Here is a 21,018-nt window from a genome sequence, read left to right on the forward strand (position 1 = left end):
TCGCAGTCGTATTTATTCACATTGCTGTTGCTGTAAATTCATATGTCAAATTTTTACAAGGAAGTCTGTTCCTGCTTTGAAAACGTGGGCTAGTGTGAGAAGATTCTTTACTTTGAAATCCTAATCATCTTTCCAGGTGGAAAGCCATGTTCCTGAAAGCATAGAGGATGTAAGAGATGATGTCAGCGGAGATTCCTGTTAGCTGTTGATCTACATTGTTGATTCATACACAATAAAAACTATTTAAAATTGCCCTTGAGCTCCACTGTAAAAATCGGACATCGTTTGGAGTAGAGTCAGACTCCTCTGTCTGCGTGAGCACACAAAGATTGTATCAGCATAAAGTGGAAAAATGGAATGTGCCTTTTGATGAGGTAGCGGCCTCTCACACTGCGCAGACACACACACACACACACACACATACACATACACAGACACACACCACACACACTGCACACATACACACGCGCCTGTCCTTAAAAGCAGCCTGGCGTGTGAGCGAATGAGAGAGTGCTCCCAGATTTTCCCATCGTTCCTCCCTGTAATCCCCTCAGACCTCCTTCTGAGGGCTGAATTTGCACGCTCATGCTCCCCAGGGGGTCTCATACACACACACACACACAGACACACATGTGTGCACACACACAGGCTTAAAGTTGATTTTAAAAGTTCTGATACACTACCTTTGCAGGGGTCTACTTTTTTGATAATCACAGAGCCAGAATTATATCTGACAAACACACTCACACACAGTTACACACATACACACAAACACTGTATGCATCAGCAGTTTGTTACATATTAAAAAGGCTTCAGCTTCATAAAACTGTCAAATCCTGACCTCCTGGGGTTTTTCACCAGCTAAGACTTAACTGCAAAACCCCTGAAGAGCATTTTGGACTCACACACACACACACAAAAAAAAAAAAATGGACTCACAGTTGTATATCAGTCGTGCAGAAGTGTGCATGCTATATAACTGTTCCAACCATATCTATTAGAAACGTTTTCAATGTGATGGTAGTTTCATAACGATTATTTAACAAAGTCAGCCGGTTTTAGCTTATATCTACTCACCAAGTCCCGTCCTTTAGCAGGGCTGGAGCACATTTAAATGAGCTTTAGGAGTCAGATCTTGGCATCAAACTTGCAACTCTTGGGGAGCATTCATGCATGGCTGTCTGTCTGCATCTATTTTTGTGCCTCTCTCTCTCTCTCTGTATGTGTGTGTGTGTGTGTTTGTGTCTGTGTCTGTGTCTGTGTGTGTGTCTGTGTGTGTCTGTGTGTGTGGTGAGTAGGCTGATGTGATTAGCCAGAGCCAGTGGAGTGAATAATATTGTGTCTGCCCCACTAGGAAGAGATTGAATATAGCTGCTGCTCTTTATTATACTGTAGATCATCTACTCCTCTATCTGATGCAAACAGTGTGCATACTCATATACACACTGGCAGCAGCTCACACATTATCTCATACTTGCCCACAGATGAACCTGCTCACACACGCAAAGTACTATAATGCAACATGCAAGGATGAGTCACACAGAGATTTTGATATAGCTATAAGATGTTGTGTGTGCATGTGTGTGTCTGTGTTTGCTGCTGCTGCTTTTTAGCCAGTGTGTCAGCTGTCCCATGTCCCCTGTTGCATGTTTCATCTGATTTACTACTAGCTGTAACATCTAGTCGTTGTCACAGAGGTGTAAAGGACGGAGTTTTAACCTGGAAGTTCTCACCATTACTCTACCCCTACATGTTGTTAACTTAGATGTAATGTTCACATACAGTTGTCTTCAAAAGTTTGGATTTACCCAAACTGCTGGTGAATGACTGCTGGAAGTAGGGCTTTGCAGTTTTATGAGAATAATTCATTACAAATTAGTTCCAGCAGTATTAGCTGTTTGCAACATTGCTAATGTATGTATTTAAATCTAAGTTAATGCCACCTTGGTGACCACCTTTGTTTTTTGGGGTCATAAGTAGTTTCAGCAGATTCTTTGAGAGCTCCCTCAAAGAGCCTTTTCTGCTCTGTATAAACACTGGTAATAAATGGTCACTAACTCATCTTGTCTCTGGTTGGACTTAGATTTATGCTCCTTCACATCTTTACAGCCAGACCAGCTGCTGGAATGACATATTATATTTAGACAGCAGATCAACAAATCAGTGAAATTTCTTTCTTTCTTTCTTTCTTCTTTTCTTTCTTTCTTTCTTTCTTTCTTTCTTCATTTCTTTCTGTCTTTCTTTCTTTCTTTCTTTCTTTCTTTCTTTCTTTCTTTCTTTCTTTCTTTCTTTCTTTCTTTCTCAGTTTGATCCTCATCCCCCTCTTCCCCAGAGACTGCTGAGAGTTTTCTTGTTAAATATTCTTTATGCAACCTGACATGCTGAGAGGATCATCAAAAAAGAAGCATGTGTAAATATTATCAGAGCTTTTTGGATCGTGACAGATAGGCAGGAGATGTGATGTGATGTTGGCTTACTTACTTATCTATTCAACTGTTGAAATGGTGAAGGCAGTCTCGTGTCTGTATGAGTATGTGGTGTGTGTGTGTGTGTGTGTGTGTGTGTGTGTGTGTGTGTGTGTGTGTGTGTGTGTGTGAGAAAGAGAGCATTTTACACTTAAAGCTAAATTTTCATGTCTGCCCGTGGCACTGCATGTGGTTCTTTTAAAAATATTTTGTGCAAGTCTGCTTCTCTGATTTTGTATTTGGCGTCAGAATATATCGATGATTTCTTGTGGGTTTTTATTTTTATTTTTTGCATTTCTTCTATCTGTCTGTGCTTGGCTTTATTCATTCACATCAGAGGCTCTTAATAAAACTCCAGAAGCCAAAGCAGCCAGTGACTGCGAACATGCTAGTTGATCTCATATGGGAATCTTAAGGCATTTAGAGCGGAGCGCTAATGGTTTTAGAAACAGATGGAAGAGTGTTTGATTCTGTTGTACAAAGTGAAGGAATGAGTTATTCAGCCTTAGTGCAGTTGCTTTTTGAACATTGTTTCAGATGCTGCTGTTGACCTGATGCTACATTTATCTTCCCACTACAAGTGTTTGATGTTTTCAGGTGTATTTACATATAGATACAATTGAAGTTATGTGCACAGTACATTTTCATCTTGTCACTTTCGTCACAAGATGTCTGAATGAATGAATTCTTTAGTGTTTGTGCCCTTAATATTCACATACGCCCTGTTTTTCATGTGTATGTGTGTTTACAGAGACATAGTGATAGAGTCCCATGGCCGAGCCCTGACCAAGATGGAGAAAGACTGCAGAGAGCAAATGGCCTCAAAGGTATGTCTTTACGAATACTACTCCCTACTCTGTAGGGATGCCCCGAGAGTTTCTTGAGAATCGGGATTTAGCCTGGTCCATGCAGTTTATTTCACTGACTGGAATCAGTTAGTTACCCTGTGTTTGAAATGTCCCATTGTGATTATTTTAAACACTGCAGTCACACACACTTGTTAGCAAGTTACCAGCTGTCCAACATATTTGAATTGTTTGCTGATTTTTATTCAGTCCAACACTGCAGGGGCGATACTCTGTACAGATGAATTATATATATTTAAAAGAAATATGGCCAGGCATCCTTATAACTAACTTAAATTTTACCAGCATAATCTAATTGCTTGGTGTAACTTGATATTGGTTATATGGTCTATAGATGTAATGTTTTAATTTTGTATGTTGAACTCAAACAAATCAAAACATTACTCATAAGCTTAGTGACTACGGGGGTATAAGTTTACGACTGGCAGACATTTAGTTCCAGTGCGTTGAAATAAACAGACGTGTAGGACAGCTTCCAAGCCATTGTCACAGTTCAGAGGAGTTTAACAGGGAGGATCCTGACACACAATGTGGATGACATTATGAGGCTCCAAGACCACCAGTCTGTTTGACACCAGATAAACTAAAAACACACACACACACACACACACACACACTGAGTCACAAAACCAAGCTGTCTTTTATTAACAGTGTAGTAGTGTCTCTTGCACTGTCTGACTGGGTGACTGTCTGCCTGTCTGGCGGCAAGAGTCACTGAGGTTTAGCTGAACATCACAACAACAACAACAACAACAACAGCAACACCAAAAGAACTCCATAAAATCGCTGTTGTCTCATAGTTTGTTTCTGTCTCATTTCTAGCATTCATACAAATTAGTCTTAGTGTAAGAAAAACATTGTTGCTGTAAACACACTACTGTGCATATGTTTAAGAATACAGAAAAAAATGTTGTTGAGGTTGATTTTCATTGTTCTACTAGTTTTTTTTTTTTAATTATGTCACACCACAGTGTCAGGACTCTGTGATTCTAGTTGGCAAACTGTCACTACAGTGTATGCTTCTAGGGTTAATGGAGGGTTGAAAGGGTTGAAAATTTTTCAGCTTCAGTTCTGTTTGAGGACTGTATTTTATGCAACATATACTTGATCTTAACTACATGCCATACGTTGGATGAACACACACTACAACATGTATTGCATGTGTAAAGCTTGATATATGCACTGGGACGGTGTCCGGACACATCCATACAAGTTATTGTTCAGTCTGGGCTTCCTGACTCCACATGGGTTTATACCCATAGAAAGGAAGTGGTCACTCCTGTGCACTTTTTAAATACAAACGGCAGCTGTGTACATACACACACTCACACACACACACACACAAAAGGATATACACACACAAACCATCCATGCTCCTCACACGTACATTCACCCAGCAAAGAGGAAGTGGTGTTTTCTCATTTGATCCAGCACACGCAATCTTAGTCTCTCATACTCTCTCTCAAACCCCAAGCATAACACACACGCACACACAGGCTCAATATACACATTTTCACACGCCAGTCTGTCTTTTTTTTTCTCTGACACCCACATCCACTGTTTCTCTTTTTTCACGCTTGCACGCATAAATGCACACACACACACACACACACACACACAGCCACAATGATCCCAGCCCATGGCACTGACGCTCAGTATGTCTGATCTCTAGTGCTGGTGGAAAAAAAACAAGGTGGCCTTGGCCAAGCCTGACTAAAAATATGTCACATGCAACTTTGCCCTCACTCTTATAACAGCCAACGCTGGTGTTTTATGTTTCCAACAATTCAATTTTTGACTGCCAGAGTAAGATGACAGGGAACAGTCGCACTGCTGTCATTGTCAGACTCTGTGACTGTGACAAAGCTTTGCATAAACAAAGTCCTCATATATCATGAAAAGGGTTAGAGCATTGTTTCTATTTGGAGCTCGTACCACCAATGACATGTAATGCAACATAGAACAATAACGCATTTGTCAAAAGTGTCTTGTAGAGGTTAGAGACTGGGGGTATGACAGCATTTCTTTTGAGATAAAATGTGTTTACAAGAGCACTGGTGTGTTTTAAAACATGTCAAACCTTTTTAAAAACCTTCCCTGGCAGCTACAAAAACTTTAAAAGGTTTTCATTTGTGACATTTTCAGGTTGTATGAGCGGTTTGTATCCAGCTATTTGAAACAACATTGCTTTCTCAGTGCTTCTTGTTACACAAAGCTTTGTGTGACCTTCCTCCTTCCTGTTTATATCATGAAGAAATCAACACTTCACAGTCTCTTTTAGGACTCTGAATTAGAGACAGGCCTTAGGATGCGGGCCTCTCAGAGTTTACGTACTATATATAAACTAATGCTTTTGATGATGAAGTGTATTTTTTATTGTTTTATTATCAAAGGCAAAGACTTTCTCTGTTCTAAATGGTATTGCTGAAGTACACATGCAATAATTTTTTTATTACTGTGTGTGAGAATGAACACACATACTCAACCTAGTGTGCAAATGAACCCTTTTTCTCCATCTTTGATTCTGTAGCTGGCTGCTACCCTGGAGGAGCAGAGAACCCAGAGTGCATTGCACCTGAGGGAACAGATGGAGGAGTTTTGCAGGGGGGTGGAGCTAGAGCTGACAATTGACAAGGAGAAGAACCAACAGCTGCTTCTACAATACCAACGAGACGGCACGCAGCTTCAACAGAGGGTGCGTACCTGTGAGCTGAATATGACCACTGAACACGTCACATTAGATTACTTTAGCACTTCATCCTCATATGTGAAATATAAAGCTTCTCCTCTTTGTCTTTTTTTACTCCATGAACTCCTCTCTGGCTGTCCTGTCCTGTCCTATCGCTCCTTTTCTTCTCACATGCATAGCCTTAGTTTGAGAAAGAAATCAAGAGTAGATGACATGGAGAGAAATCATTCTGCAGTTAGAGGGAGACAGAACGTATGCATCTTTCTTATGCTCTCCTTTTTCTTTCCTTGGTCTCTCTCATCGTGCCTGTTTTCCTTTGGTTGCTTCACTTCCCTGTATGTCAACTGAGTTCCCGCTTTGTTTCTGTGTGTAAAGCCATTCTGATTATTCTGTGTTCCTGTCTGATTCTTCTTATGTGTGTTTGTGTGATTCATTTCTTTACTTGCCTTCTGCATCACTGGAACTGCCATTATGACTACAGATGTCTGACAAACACACATGCATGCAGACAGTGAGGATGACACCGGTTTATCTCTGTGTGTACTGACGGGATAAAAAAGGAAGACAGACAAAGAAAGAGAGACTTTAAATCCAGGTAGCGGGGGTGAGACAGCAACAATGACACATTAGGTGAAGAGACTTACTACTGTTACCCACACCGTGAAATATATATTTCCACCCACTTACAGGGTGAGTAACAACCAAAAGACAAGAACGTTTAAACACACTTCACTAATATGACAGGTAGTGACAGTTAACAAATTTCCAGTGTAGTAAGATTGAGAATTCCACCTCAGTCTCTTCAGCTCCCACTGTGTCTGGCACTGCAACATCCACTCCCACCCACTCTCTGTGCAAAATGCAGACGAGGTAACAGAAAACCTGTTGCTACCAAAGTATGACGCAGGACCCATTAAAGTCTGGTTACATTTATGTCATCTTCAGTTCCCTGTCATTTTTGCAACACATTTGGCTGAGTTAATGTAAAAACAGAGTGCTAAAAGACATCATTTATGGTGGTATTTTAGATATGATGATGTGACGAATTAAATTTATGAATGAATGTTTCTATCCGCTTAAAGTGGAAACAGATGACTTTTCAGTTTTCCCAAATGGCATTACTGTCGGCGCCGCTGTTGCAAAGAGCGTATCACAACATGGCTGCTGCTATCAGCCTGGCTACTGCCCAAGGCAACCCCAACTACAACTAGAAACTCTGATCTCAGTGCTATGGTAAAACACCCAGTTGTATTAATAAGTAGTTCAGGAGCGCTATCCATAGACCCACTGGCCATCAGTTTTTCACCAACCTAAGCACCAACTCCTGAGCAGAAGCACTTCCTTTGTGTTGTAAATTGAGCCTTCATTTTCCATTTTCCTGGGAGACTTTGTACACCGTAGCAGACAAAATTGAAAGTGACAAAGTGAAAGCGAGGCTTATAGCAAACCAATCTAAATGCTGATGGTGTAATGATAAGTTAAAGCAAAAAACGTGTGTATTGCCACTTCCTCTACCACTACAACACGTAACAGTTAAATAGACATAATTAAGTGAAAATATAAATATCCACAGATTGGAATTTTTCTTCTTCTTCTCCAGCTGCAGGAGAGAGAGCAGGAGCTGCGAGGACTGACGGAGGAGCTGCAGCAGGAGAGGAGGAGCAGGGCAGAGGAGAGGAGGACACAAGATGAACAGAGGAGGAGGAGAGAGGAGGAGATACATCAGGAGCTGCAGCGCTCCCAGCAGCAGGAGGCACTACAGCTGAGCCAAGCTAAAGCTGAACTACAGCTCATGGCTGAGAGGAATGCTGGACTACAAAAAGAGGTGTGCGTGCATGTGTGTCATTGTCAGTGCATATGTGTTGCTAAGGTTTCTCCATTTTGTAGTGTTCAGACTGTCCTCACAAGAATATGATGGCATTGGCTTCATATATTATATTCTACTGGTGTGTTTCTGTGCCAACAGAGCTGGATTAAATTTAGTAGATGTGTGTTTGTGTGAGTGTGGTCACAGCAAAGGGAAGGGAAAGAGAGCTTTAGATGGAGAGGGAGGGTGAGAGACAGAGACAGACAGAGTTCATGTTTGCTTTGGCAGCAGAGTGTGCAGTGATGGATTTCTGTGCCAGCACCGTCCAAATGGAACTGAATTAAAGTCTGAAACAAAAAGTGAAAAGAGGGAGGCAGTGCATAGGGGAAGCAGGATGAGGCATACATATGAAGAGCCTGGAGGAAGGAAGCAATGGAAGAGTGGCAAGTGTGTGAACATATGTGTATGTGTGTGTGTATGTGTGAGGAAGTGATTGAAAGAGCATAGAGTATGGGAGCAAATTTTGTGAACAAGTCGGGACAGGAAGGACAGCATCCTAAAGTGATGAGCAAGAATGACTTTGCCAGACGTTCTGGGTGAATGTGTATATTTCTGTCTTTGTGTGTGTGTGTGTGTGTGTGTGTGTGTGTGTGTGTGTGTGTGTGTGTGTGTGTGTGTGTGTGTGTGTGTGCGCGTGCATGTGTTAACTCATGGGCGTCTGTCTTGAAGGGAGCAGTCTGAGGCTGCAGTCACGACACATCTCAACTGTCTGACCACTAACTCACATACAGTCACATAAACAAACACACACAGTCTCACACAAACAAACACCAATATTATCCTCAAACTCAACTTTCCCTCACATGTAACTCTCATTTCTTCTAGATTGCACGTATCCTGCCATTTTCGCTTTGTCTCTTCTTCTTTTGCTTTCTTCTATTTCATAATGTGGGAATGTATTGCAGCAACTCGAAATTTGAAAGAGTGAGATTTGTCAGCAAGTTTTTTAACTGTAAAATGAAATGTAAAGAATTGTTAACTCGTGTTTTTGGCCAATTGGAGGCAGTGAAAAAAGTTCTAAAGACAACACAGACATATAATCACCCCGTTGATATTTGTGAATGTGTTAGACTTCCAGCAGACACAGAGCAACATTAGCTTTCATTTGGAGTCATGTTTCTAAGTCCAATAGTCACCTTGTAGTTCTGTTTTGGCCATGTACCAGGTTTTAATCTAGTCATGTTGCTGAACACAGCTGCATGCTGTGGCTGGAAAAAGATTAATGAGAACAGTGAGACTGAACCAAAACAGAGAAGCTACAAGATGTAAAACAAAAAACAATGAACTGAAAGATGCTACAAGAGCTGAAAGAAACTGCAGATCAGGTGATCATTTCTGTGGATTCATCTCGACATGTGACTCCTTTCATATATCAAGAAGCAATTTGATCCATTCTAATATGAAAATATCCATTAGTGCAGCTTTAAAATGGTAAAATCTTAAATCAAAACACATGGTTAATTTCTATAAGGGGAAATGGTTCAGTTTTAAAGCTGAAATCTGATATCTTAACAAAGAAGGTGGATGATTTGTTAATACACCAGTCAGTTATTAACAAAACAAAAAAGTCATCAACGAGATGAGCGATGGGAATCCAGTAAAGTCAGTAAGTCACGTCAGTGCCTGCAGTCTGACAGCCCTCTAGCAGCCCTTCCTTTTTGTCCACACACTGTCTCTTTAACTGCCTCCCTCTCAGAGTGCCTGTCCAGGGGGGTTCAACCAGTTCAAGGTGCCCTGATGCCAATTTCACAGCTGACATGCTCTTTTATGTCATTCATGGACCTTCAGCACAGCAGCTCCTTCCCCCCACCACATCCTTTTCTTTCTGTTCTTTCTTGTCTTATTTAAATAGGCATTTTTTTTACTGTGCTGTGTCTGTAGTTTTAGCACAAATCAATCAGTACAATCCCTTCTTTCTTTCTTTCTTTCTTTCTTTCTTTCTTTCTCTCTTTCTTTCTTTCTTTCTTTCTTTCTTTCTTTCTTTCAGTACTGTCTCTAATGATCTCTCTAAGTTCTTATCTAATTTAAACCCAAGCTTCTATCATCCTCTCCTTTATAAAAGTTTTATTGATCTGTGGATGTTTGTGTGTTGGTTAGAGATAATCAGGTTTTGATCCTGACCTTGTGATATCACTCTGTTGGCAAGACACATTTGCAGTGTGGAGGCGTTTTCATCATTAAGTGTCAGGGTGTACAAGTGACCTTTCATTCATTCAGATTTCAAGACAACAAAACAAGAATCAATCTCTGGGCATAAAAGAGTAATTTCAGGACTGAATAACAAAAGGGTCAACTCAAATGACACAAACATTTTGTACTTGAAATAAAACAAAAACAGAAGTATACTAGTATCCTTTACCCCAGGGTTTTACGGACACATTTGCTATTTTTTATTATAATTGTCCAAAAGCTTTGTATCTCATAGTACGCCTCTGCCAACGAACACTGTACCTGATGACCGTGTGTGGACTCTGTGTATCAGCACACCATTGTCACCACTTTACAACTTAGAATACAGACTTGGAACAGCACTTACCATAATTCCTCCATACAGTCATGATTGAAAAGCCACGTCTGTCAAAATCTGCCAATCCCAGCAGTGTCTTCAAGAAGGAAAATTGTCTCACTCTAAGTGCAGATTGCATCTCCATAAAACTGTGTCCTCTCCTAAAAGGTTGAGGAGGTTTATTTGTAAGGAGATAGATTTTCATGTTAGTCTCGTTTTAGTCTTTATTATTACAGTATGACTGAACACATTCTTTTCATTACAAACACTATATTGTTATTTTGTATATTATGTTTCATTTCTAAATTGTATAAATTTCTTGCAGAAATAGTATGTGATGGTAATATTGTGAATGTTTTAAGCTACAGTTGTTTGTTTCAAACTTTTTAAAAGTGAATATGTGATCGTGTACAAGCATGTCGTTCTATAGCTGAAACATTATGGAGATTAAAATTAGTGCAGCCTAATTGCATGTAATTGTGCACATGGACACACACCAGAGCACACACACACACAAACACCCTCCGCCCCATTCAATCTGAATCGCTCTCTTGTCCCTTTGTTTTTTCTCTGTGCCCCACCCAAACTCTTTCGCTGACTCTCTTTCTTTATCTCCCTGTCTCTCTGTCTCTCTCTCTCTGTCTCTCTCTATCACTCTCTCCCCCCTTCCTGACTCTTTTTGACTCCCTCCCTATTCCCTCCTCCCTCTCTGGCTGGTTGCAGATAGACCAGGACAAGAGGAAAAGGTCACAGTGTCTGGGGAAAAGACACCTGACCTTTAACCTCCCGCTAACAGCACTGAGGTCACACAACACACATAAGACACCATACACACAAGGTCAGAATTGTGTGTGTGTGTATCTCTACATTCGATGCTTTATCTGCTAGTCGCTCTTAATGCAAGCCTATGAGAATGACAATATACATGTATGTTGATTAGGGTCTTTTATATATGGTTTGTGTGTGTGTGTGTGTGTGTGTGTGTGTGTGTATTACCAGTGGAATGTGGTTTACAGTGTTAGATTAAAAGCAGGGGCTCTGTGGGTCTGCGTGTGACTTCCATCTAATAGCCCTGTAATCCTGCTCTCACTAGGAGCCCCTAATGATGGCTGTCTCTCTCTACAGCTAGACTGGCATGCACGACACCACACACACACACACACACACACACACACACACACACACACACACACACACACACACACACACATACACACAGGATCTAACACATGCCTGCATTTAAACAGGCAGGAAGGAGACTCACACTCCAAGTCTTTCCTACACACTCAGAAAGAGAGTGGCCAAACACATGTGCAAACTGTCCCACACACTCTCACAATAATTGCATACAATGGCATAATGCGTGACACGCTGCAAATGGAACATGGATATAGTTGCATATAGGCACTTATTAAACCATATACATATGTTGACAATTACAGAAACATATAAAGAAACCGATACACAAATCATGAGCTTAAAAAGCGAGCATACACACATTTTCTGTGTCCTCCATTATTGGGGATTACCCCCAACCACAAGGACCAAAGTCAAACATACACACTCACAAGTCAAGTTGTCTACTACACATAATAATGTGCATATAGTGTTTCAACACCTGGTAGTAGGGAAATACTGTACATACATCACCTTCAAAAACACACACAACTCCCATAAAGGCAACATATGTTTTGGCTCATCTCTTAACCTATAATCATTCTGCATGCCAGCAAACTGGAACTGTTCACACAGCGCCACACATCAGACCAGGACCAAAATAATACTGGTGAAACTGGATTCATGAACATTAAGTGTCACTACTGTGGCTAATGAGAGTATTAGAAAAGCTCACTGATTATCATGTCCCATTCTGTGGTTAATCAGCTGAGTCTAACAAACACCATGTACTCACAAGTGGATGACATTATTGTAATCCTTGAGAAGTATTAATTGCTTTATATTTTCTCTTTAAACTCGTGAAAATGGTTAGAAATTCACTAGATAACTGGTTTGTTTTCAATGCAGATGAACTATTTTAAAGCAAGTCTAGGTAATTTTTTTTTTTTTTTTTTTACACGTTCTTCCTCTTACAAATAAGAAGTCAAATTAATTAAGAATAATACTCATCCATTATCAACTTAATACACTCTTGCCACTACAGCTGACATGGTCTGGTCTGACCAACAGTCCATAGTGGCTAATGTTAGCAAACCTTCGATAGAAATGACTGCATGACTGGCATTTCTCTGTAACTATGTTTTAGCGTTATTCTGTAATTATCACTTGCAGCCACATTGGCTGTTGCAAAAGTTACGTAGTGTCATCAGAGTTAAACTAATTTTCCTCATGCGAGTGAAGTGGTCTACCTTTCTTGTTTCAAAATGTGATATAATTAGAATGTAGTAAAGCAAAGTTTGAAGCCATATAATACACAAACTATAAGTGCCAAATGTGAGAGCCAGTGACTTGACACAGCTAACAGGAATGTGCCTGATTCTTCTCTCAAGCATTTGTTAAATTCTAGCATTTAAGTTTGTCACCGGAACATTTTGGGATGCATACAACACATGTCTGTTATCAAACAGCAGATGGTCGTAATGATATAAACCATTCAAATGGCATGTGCCTGTAATTAAATGAGCCAGTGAACAGTATTTATGGCCATGTGCCATATTGGTAGGAAATGCGTGTAAAGTCATGAGAAAGCTATGAAGGGCCGTTGCGAGAGCAGCTATTTATTTTTAAAGTCTGGCTCAGGACATGAAGTGAGCAGCTTTGCTATTTCTTCCTATTTCTGTCAGGCTGTCACATGACAAGAGCTGCAGTTTATTTTGATTTAGAAGAAGGTTTTATTTTCTCAGGGTTAGGGTTACAATATAATGTTTCACATATTGACCTCCCGTCATCAACGGTCCACCAACAGTCTATTTCAAACTGTTTTGTGATGCCGGGGTTAAGAAATGCACACAAACTTGTTCTTTAATTGGGTATTATTACATCTTTGTATTTTTTGCTTTTCTACTGCAAGATACTGTGCTGTGTGTTAGGGTAGCTTGCCTGTGTGGGTCTTGTTGACCAAGTCTACTTGACTGTGCCAGTTCTTAGTATCATTGAGCTGCTCAGAATGGTCACCCTTTTTCTTCTGTATCCACAGCCAAAGTGAGTTTCAGACTGAAGTGTAAATTATTCTCCCTTTGTTTCTCTGTCTCTCTCACTTTCCTTCTTTGTCTCAAACCTAACTCTCTGTTATCACCCTCAGCAGTGCACATTCTCTTTCATTACAAAGCCTTAAAGGTGCCCCTGTGGAGCTTTCGAACAAAGAGTTGGCTCCCGTTTTGTTTGTCTCGTGCTTGGGCCTGAACACAAGGATGCACATGTAACCATATGCAGTTGACACATACACATTACTGCCAATAGTTGGACTTCATGCTGATTGATCGGCTGATGTGGAAGGATATCAACAAGGCAGGTTTAAAAATGGATTAAAAAATGGCTTTGCAGATACTTCATAATCATTTTATTCTCATTCGCCAGATAAGGTCACTAGTTCTAGTGCACAACTCCCCTACAACCACAAATCGTTGTTTACATTTCACATTTATTTTTTCATTTGGGGTTAAACAAACAAGATAGGCCGTGTAAATAAGTGAGCTTTGGCATTGTTAGGCAGACTTTTGAACTTTAAATAGAGCCAGGTTAGCTGTTTAAAGTAGGCCCCAGCTCTTTACGAAACACAAATCTTGAGTTAATATCGATTTTCTTATCGCACTCTCAAAAAGAAAAGAAAATATGCAAATTTCCCAAAATGCTGAACTGTTTCTGTAGATGAAATAGATGAAGTCTCCTTTTTGTTTGAAACAAAAGGATTGTTGTTTCAAAAAAGACTGCATACAGTGTAATATTGCTTATTCTTCTACTCTTCCTCTCTCTAGGTGGTGTTTCTTCAGGAGACAGTAAGAAGGGAGTGTGAGGAGAGGGAGCAGCTGACTGCTGCTCTGTCTAAAGCTCAAGAGGAGCTCCTTGGGCTGCGCTCCCCAGCGTCTCATCAGGGCTCCTCCAGGTCTCCTCTAAACCCCATGGAGAGAGATACACCCCCAAGGAACAAGCATTTCCATCTCCATAGTCAAGCCCGGGTACCTCTTACTCGCACTTCAACCACCCCAAACACACTCCGACTCTCCCCTGCCTGCACAGACAAAGACAGAGGCCGGAGCACAGATGGAGGAGGAGCAGGGAGGAGTCTGGAGTCCTGGAATGGTGGTGGGGTGTTTGGTGGAGAAAAACAGCGAGGGGGGACACTGCCCAAACTGAAAGCAAGCAGTACAGTTAGTGAAGTCAAACGTAAGGTCAGTTTAATGATGGGGATGAAGGAGAGCATGTAAAGAGCAATCATAACTCATCAAAATAAAACATCATTTAAGTGTTGTTTTGAAATAGTGTTTTAATATTTATCATATTATTGTAGTAGTATTTTTAATCGTGCTATGAAGTTTAATAATATATACATTTTTGCCAAATATCCCTCTAGCTGCTTGTCTCATATAAACACACATGTACACATAAACACACACTTGACACACAACAAAAAACTGCTGAGTCCTGTTCGTACTACAGCAAACTCCCAGGACACACTCCCCGACAGACATGCACTTGTTTTCTCACAACCCAACTCACGCAGTCTTACTGGCACGCACAGCATTTCACACACAAACACCCCCGCACGCACAAAGTAGGTACACACACACACACACACACACACACACACGTGCACACAGATACATGCAAACTCACACAGCCAGTCACAAGGGCAGGGCTGAAGGAGCATGACAGCATGTCCCTTGCCACCCGTGGACACAAACAAAAGGCAGACAAACACAAAAGAAACTGTATGGCAAGCACCCCCAGACACACACACACACACACACACATATACACACAACAATTACCCAGCCCTCTCCCCTCAGGCATTGTGTGTTATTGACATCATTCACTCCGTGCAAGGTCTTTCCATCCCTCCCTCCCTCTCTCTTCCTCTCCCTCTACATTTGGGATGAATTGGCATGATGGGAGAAATGCGTGAAGTGTGTGTATGTGTGTGTGTGTGTGTGTGTGTGTGTGTGTGTGTGTGTGTGTGGCATGGGACTAATTTCCCCGTTCACTGGCACACATGGAAAGCTTTTTGGTTTGACTTCCCCGTGTCCTCTCCTCCAATCTGCCTGCGAGACAATGCATGTGCACGTCGTTCGTACAGAAACGGTGGGATGATAATGATTTTATCCTGCCAACGTTTCCTCTGTTTGCCAAAACACACACATATGTTTTATTTGCTAAAAACCCCCAGTCTCTGCAGAAAGGACACTCTGAAATACAGAACAATGAACATTCTGTGCCATTAAAACCTAATTTTCTACCTCCTCTGTTTTTGTCAGATGTGTAAATGGGAAATTTCCTGTCACATAGAACAAACTGATTCATGTTTTTTTCTTAAAGTTGGACAACATCTATTCACAATAAAGACATTAATTTAGGTTTTTAAGTTGTTTGATAAAGTATGTTAGGATTTCCTAATAAAAATGAATTACTCCAGAAATATCAGATGCTGTAAGCCTTTGTTATTTCACTGAAATTTGAGTGACTAGACACCTAAGAGACAATCCCTAATTGCTCCTTTACAAAAAAAAACAATAGATATCCCCTTGAAGTGATTTATGTGGCACGGGTTGCATTTATTTTGTGCTTTGCAGCTGACTTCTTGTTGCCTTCCTGTGTTTGAGTGTGTGCTGGTGTGTGGCCTTGTGTGTGTTTACTCATTGCATGACACTTTGCCATGTGTATGTGCGTGTGTCTCCGGTGAATGATTGTTTCTGTCCTAACACCACCATCACTCACTTTTTTGTAATCACGTAATGTCAGTGAAGGACATCAATTGTATGGTGATCACAATGTAGCGTGCGTGTGACCATATGTGTGAAAGAGGAAGACATTACTTGTAAGAATGCGCACGGTATGTGATTGTAAGTCGCAGTCTAGGGGTGGTTATTGTTTCAAAAATGTCCGTGCTAGTGCAAGTGAGTTAATTGTTTAACAAAAATAAGTTGTAACTGTAACCTTGACAGTTCATTCTCCATCTTGGAAAAGCGACTGACAAAACAATATTTTGACCGGGTCATCAGCAACAAATAGAATTTGCTCAGTTTTTGCGGAACTGTAGATGTTTAAACTTTCTATTATTCTGAGCGCTTCTTGTCTGTGTTGGTGTAAAAGTTGAGCTTGACAGTTCAGTTCTTGACTTACAAAACAACGAGAGAAAAAAAAAAAAAGCAAGTGGACCTTGAGTGAAGATTAATTTTTCAACTGGAACTTTCGATGCCAACTTTCAGACAGTTTGAGGTCTTCGGTGCAGCAGAAACCTTATGGTCATTTTGACTTGTCAAAGCAGGAAAGGCACAGGTGGAATTAATAACATTAAGGATGTCTGCATTTCATTTAGAGGAGTCAGTTCCAGGGCTCTGGTATTGTGCTGGCTCACTGACATGGCTTTACTGGGACACTCACTGGAATAAAGCCATTATTAAAGCTGGTGTGGGCAGCAATTTCTTGGCATCAATGGGCAAAAATTCCATAATCACCTTTTAGCATATCATAATTCAAGATTGCGTGAGAGCAAACTAAACATCTTCACCTCCTCTTGACCCTGTTTTTGGGTTTTTAGAAAATCTAGTCAGTGATGGGAGACTTTGGCCAATCACAGGTCTTTTCAGAGAGGGAGAGCAATCCTATTGGCTGCTCTACAAATGCATATGTGTGTGAACTTCCCATTAGATGGACATGTGTCAATATAGGTGAAGCATTTTAGAGATCTGTTGTAGTGGTTGGTTGTGAAGGTATGTCGAACGTTGACGAAGATTTTTCTGCCTACTCCAGCTTTAATGTTATTATTTAAATCTGTTCTTTTCCTGCTTTGACAAATCAAAATGTCTGCTGTGAAAAGGGTCTATTCAAAGCCTTTTAACAACTGCTCACAGTCTCCCTGCAGATTTGCTTGACTGACCTTTGACCTTTCCTTTTATCCCCATTATACTTCCTTCCCATCGTGACTTGCATGTCTGCTGTGTGTTTGAAGAGATATCTTCTTTCTATGCCAGTCAGAGGTGTTAACACACTATCCCTGTTTCTATTCTATCCAACAACACACACGCTCCCTGTCTTTGACACACTCACTCTCTGCTCTGACCGCACACACTGTCTGTCTCCCTCAAAACACAAACACCCCACTCTCTCTCTCTTGCTGTATCTCTGGCACACACATGCACATAAATCTGTCTTTGTGTCAATATTCTTTTAATCTCTTTGGCCTTCTTTTGGTATTCAACCCCTCTGACCCTGTTGCTAAAAAGCAATTCCGCCTCCCCTCCTCAGCTATCTGTGCCTTTGCTTTTTTTGATCCAGTCGGCTCTCTCTTTTATACTCCCCTCTGCTCTTTTACTGTGGCTTTTTCCTTTGCTCATGGCCTTGCTTTGTAGCCCTTGACCTGCTGTCCTTCCTGGTTTGTCTGTGTGTGTGTGTGTGTGTGTGTGTGTGTGTGTGTGTGTGTGTGTGTGTGTGTGTGTGTGTGTGTGTGTGTGTGTGTGTGTGTGTGTGTGTGTGTGTGTGTGTGTGTGTGTGTGTGTGTGTGTGTGTGTGTGTGTGTGTGTGTGTGTGTGTGTGTGTGTTTGTGTGTGTTTGAGAAAGAGCCTTGAGGCATCTGTGTGAGGGAGATCTGGCATGAATAGATCCAACTCCTTGAAACACTTTCTACATCTTGATATGTGCGATAACAAAGCCCCATTACGTTGGCATGGATGACGTTTGATCGCTCTTAAACATTCAGATTTACTCCCCCTTAACAAATGCCCGCACACACACAAACATTCATACGTACACGCGCGTATGCCATGCATGCACATTTGGAGTGTGATCTCCTCGCGGTAATTATCATAGCAGGGCAGGCATGCACACGTGTCCCTGGGGAATCTGTTCAAGTTGCTCGTAAACACACACACGCTACAGGGAGTGGCGTGTGTGTATAACTAAGCCTTTGTTCGTCACTGGGCGTCCCTGAACGCCTCTCTCCTGCGTGGTTATGGTCGTTCCGGAATTCTGCCGTCCCGTGAGCCCTCCCACACCCTATTACTTGTGTCACCCGGACAACCAGAGAAAGAATGCTCAGCATTCTTGTCGTTGTGGTAACTGCGTAAGTGCAGGGGCCAGAGGTGCTGGTTGTAGGTGTTGGTTTATGACAGGGACAATGAGACCTCAGTCTGCCACCTTATGTGGCGTATTAGTAAAACTGAAATCTGTGTGTGTGTCCCTTACTTGCCACATAGAACCTCAAACCGTTTATGAAAGTAGACCTCCATGCTATGTTTGCATGATTACAGCCGGTGCTTATGAAAGGTTCAGACACACACACATGCAAATATATATATAACCTCGGGATACAACTAAGCATGGCGGGATTAAATTGGTAGTGGGTCGCAGAGCAATAATTTGCCCTTGGGCTCCTACTGTCGCCCCCATTTCCTCTCTCTGTGAGTTTTGTATACCCTGCTGCCCACATGTACACTGCACACCGCGGTCTAAACGTGACAACTTCACTATATTTTCCTGCAGAACCAGACAGAACCAGAGCTCTTGTTACTGGAAAACTACCTGGCCCCAGGTTTCCTGCAAACCAATCGGATAGTTCACAAAATAAATATGAGGGTTCACAATATGATTAATAGAAAGACAAATATTTTTTTTTAACTTTAATCATATCTTTTTTGTAAATTATTAGTTTTAGATAGTTGTACCTTTAATATTCAAATTAAATAATCTTAGAGGTTGAAAGTAGACAGTGCGTCATTTTAAGGGGTCTTGAGCCAAAAGGTTGGAAACCACTGATATAAACTAAATTAATTAAGATCTTAAAACAGGATTTTAACCAGGACCCCAAGACAGAAGCTTGAGATTAGGTAGAGCCACAGTTTATATTTACCATAGTGCACGTTCTCTAACAAATTCACAATTAATTAATCACCAAGTTCCAAATGACTTGCAGTGAAACATGCACTATGCAGGAAAGTTGCTCTCTTTGACAACAAACCAACAGAAGCAGTAAACCAACAAAAAAATACACAAACACACATACACACTACAGCAGTGTAAGCACATGAATCACTTGTTGGCAGTAAAGCCAGTAGTCAGACATTGCAGTTAACTGCATTGCAGCATCAGGTTGTTGGGGGATATTTGGTACAAGGGCAGTGAGTCCTCACAGAGCTACCTATCTATGAGCCCAGGGAACACACAGCTTTACTTGGGGTGCCAAATTTTCAGAAACCAGAAATGGTAGGTCTCTGGTTCTCTCTGCTGTCTGTTTTTAGTTATTGCAAGGCTTCAGGCTGTATAACATCTTAGGGGCTGAACACAATGTTCCCTTCACTAACTGTTCACATGGAGCCGCACCTTCTTTGCCACAATCTTAAAATTAAGTTCATAAATTGTCTTAAATTATTTTGACTTTCTCACCCTTCCTGGTTTATTGTATATTTAAATGATTAAATATAAAATAACCAAGAAGATATTACTGACTTTCAGTACACTGAGCTAAATTAGGCATACAAATACATTTTTTCTAGTAAAACTCCATTGAGTTGCGGATTTGAACTTTCAACTTTCAACCTTCAACTTCATTATCATTATCATTATCATTATCATTATTAATGTCATTATTATTATTATGTTTTTCTTTTTTGTTTTGTTTTTTTAAATTGGCGCATGGATATGTTCCAGTGGTAGTGGTGAGAAGTCCGGACTTTCCCGTAAATACGTCACAGGAACCGTTGGTGGTGAGTCAGTCGTTTCCTTCTCCTCCTTCAAGTGATGTCGGGGAAACGACACTGAGAACGATAATGAGAATAGATAATGAGACACGTGTATTGCCAGCATGTGATGTGATGTTTAAGGAACAAAATACATGGAAGTAGTGGTTTAATTAATTGCAGAAATTAGCCTGTGTATACTAACAGCTACTATTTGTTGAATAAACTGACTGAAGCGTTAGTCATACATGTTTACTACACATTTTCTCGTGTTTTCTCTATGGATGCGGGATCAAATGGGTCGATAATGTTTTTTTTATGATAATGACACTGTTTTATCCAACAACTGTGTTTGTTTTAGGGTTCATTTGTCATTATTGGTCATTTCAACTACATGGTTTTGAAACTGATCTTATGTGAAGGAAGCATGAGCTAATTTACCACTTGTAAAATGGAAAACAATGGAAATATCATTCTAAATGAGGAACACTTTTTTGTTTATTAACTCTTTATTGTATACTACCTATTTTACTTTGTTTAGACTGTCCGGGTGTACTCTTGCAATCTGTACACACAGGAACATAACTAGGAAGTGCTAAATCAGTTATCATTAATAAACCGTGAGAGTGAAATTCTCTTTAGGCGTTATATTCCAGTACAGTTTATGAAAAGTTTAAAGAAATTAAGCGTTCAATTCAAGTTCAGTGTTACAATACTGCGATACTATTTTACCACCGCGGATGTGCACAACCCTTTGAGCCTCGGCATGTTAGTGACGTC

At 40.7% G+C, this 21,018-nt stretch overlaps 1 protein-coding gene across 1 annotated transcript in view; it reads left to right on the forward strand.

Moving 5' to 3' along the window:
- Positions 1-16,059, forward strand: part of lekr1 (leucine, glutamate and lysine rich 1) — a 75,050-nt gene extending 58,991 nt beyond the window's left edge. Inside the window, exons 9-12 of the mRNA XM_056373310.1 lie at positions 3,217-3,292; positions 5,862-6,026; positions 7,621-7,845; positions 14,326-16,059. Coding sequence (XP_056229285.1) covers positions 3,217-3,292; positions 5,862-6,026; positions 7,621-7,845; positions 14,326-14,775 — 916 coding nt within the window. The 3' untranslated portion in view covers positions 14,776-16,059. The remainder of the gene's footprint in view (positions 1-3,216; positions 3,293-5,861; positions 6,027-7,620; positions 7,846-14,325) is intronic.
- Positions 16,060-21,018: the final 4,959 nt, after the last annotated feature.

This window comes from Seriola aureovittata, chromosome 4, assembly GCF_021018895.1.
Source record: "Seriola aureovittata isolate HTS-2021-v1 ecotype China chromosome 4, ASM2101889v1, whole genome shotgun sequence".
NCBI lineage: Eukaryota > Metazoa > Chordata > Actinopteri > Carangiformes > Carangidae > Seriola > Seriola aureovittata.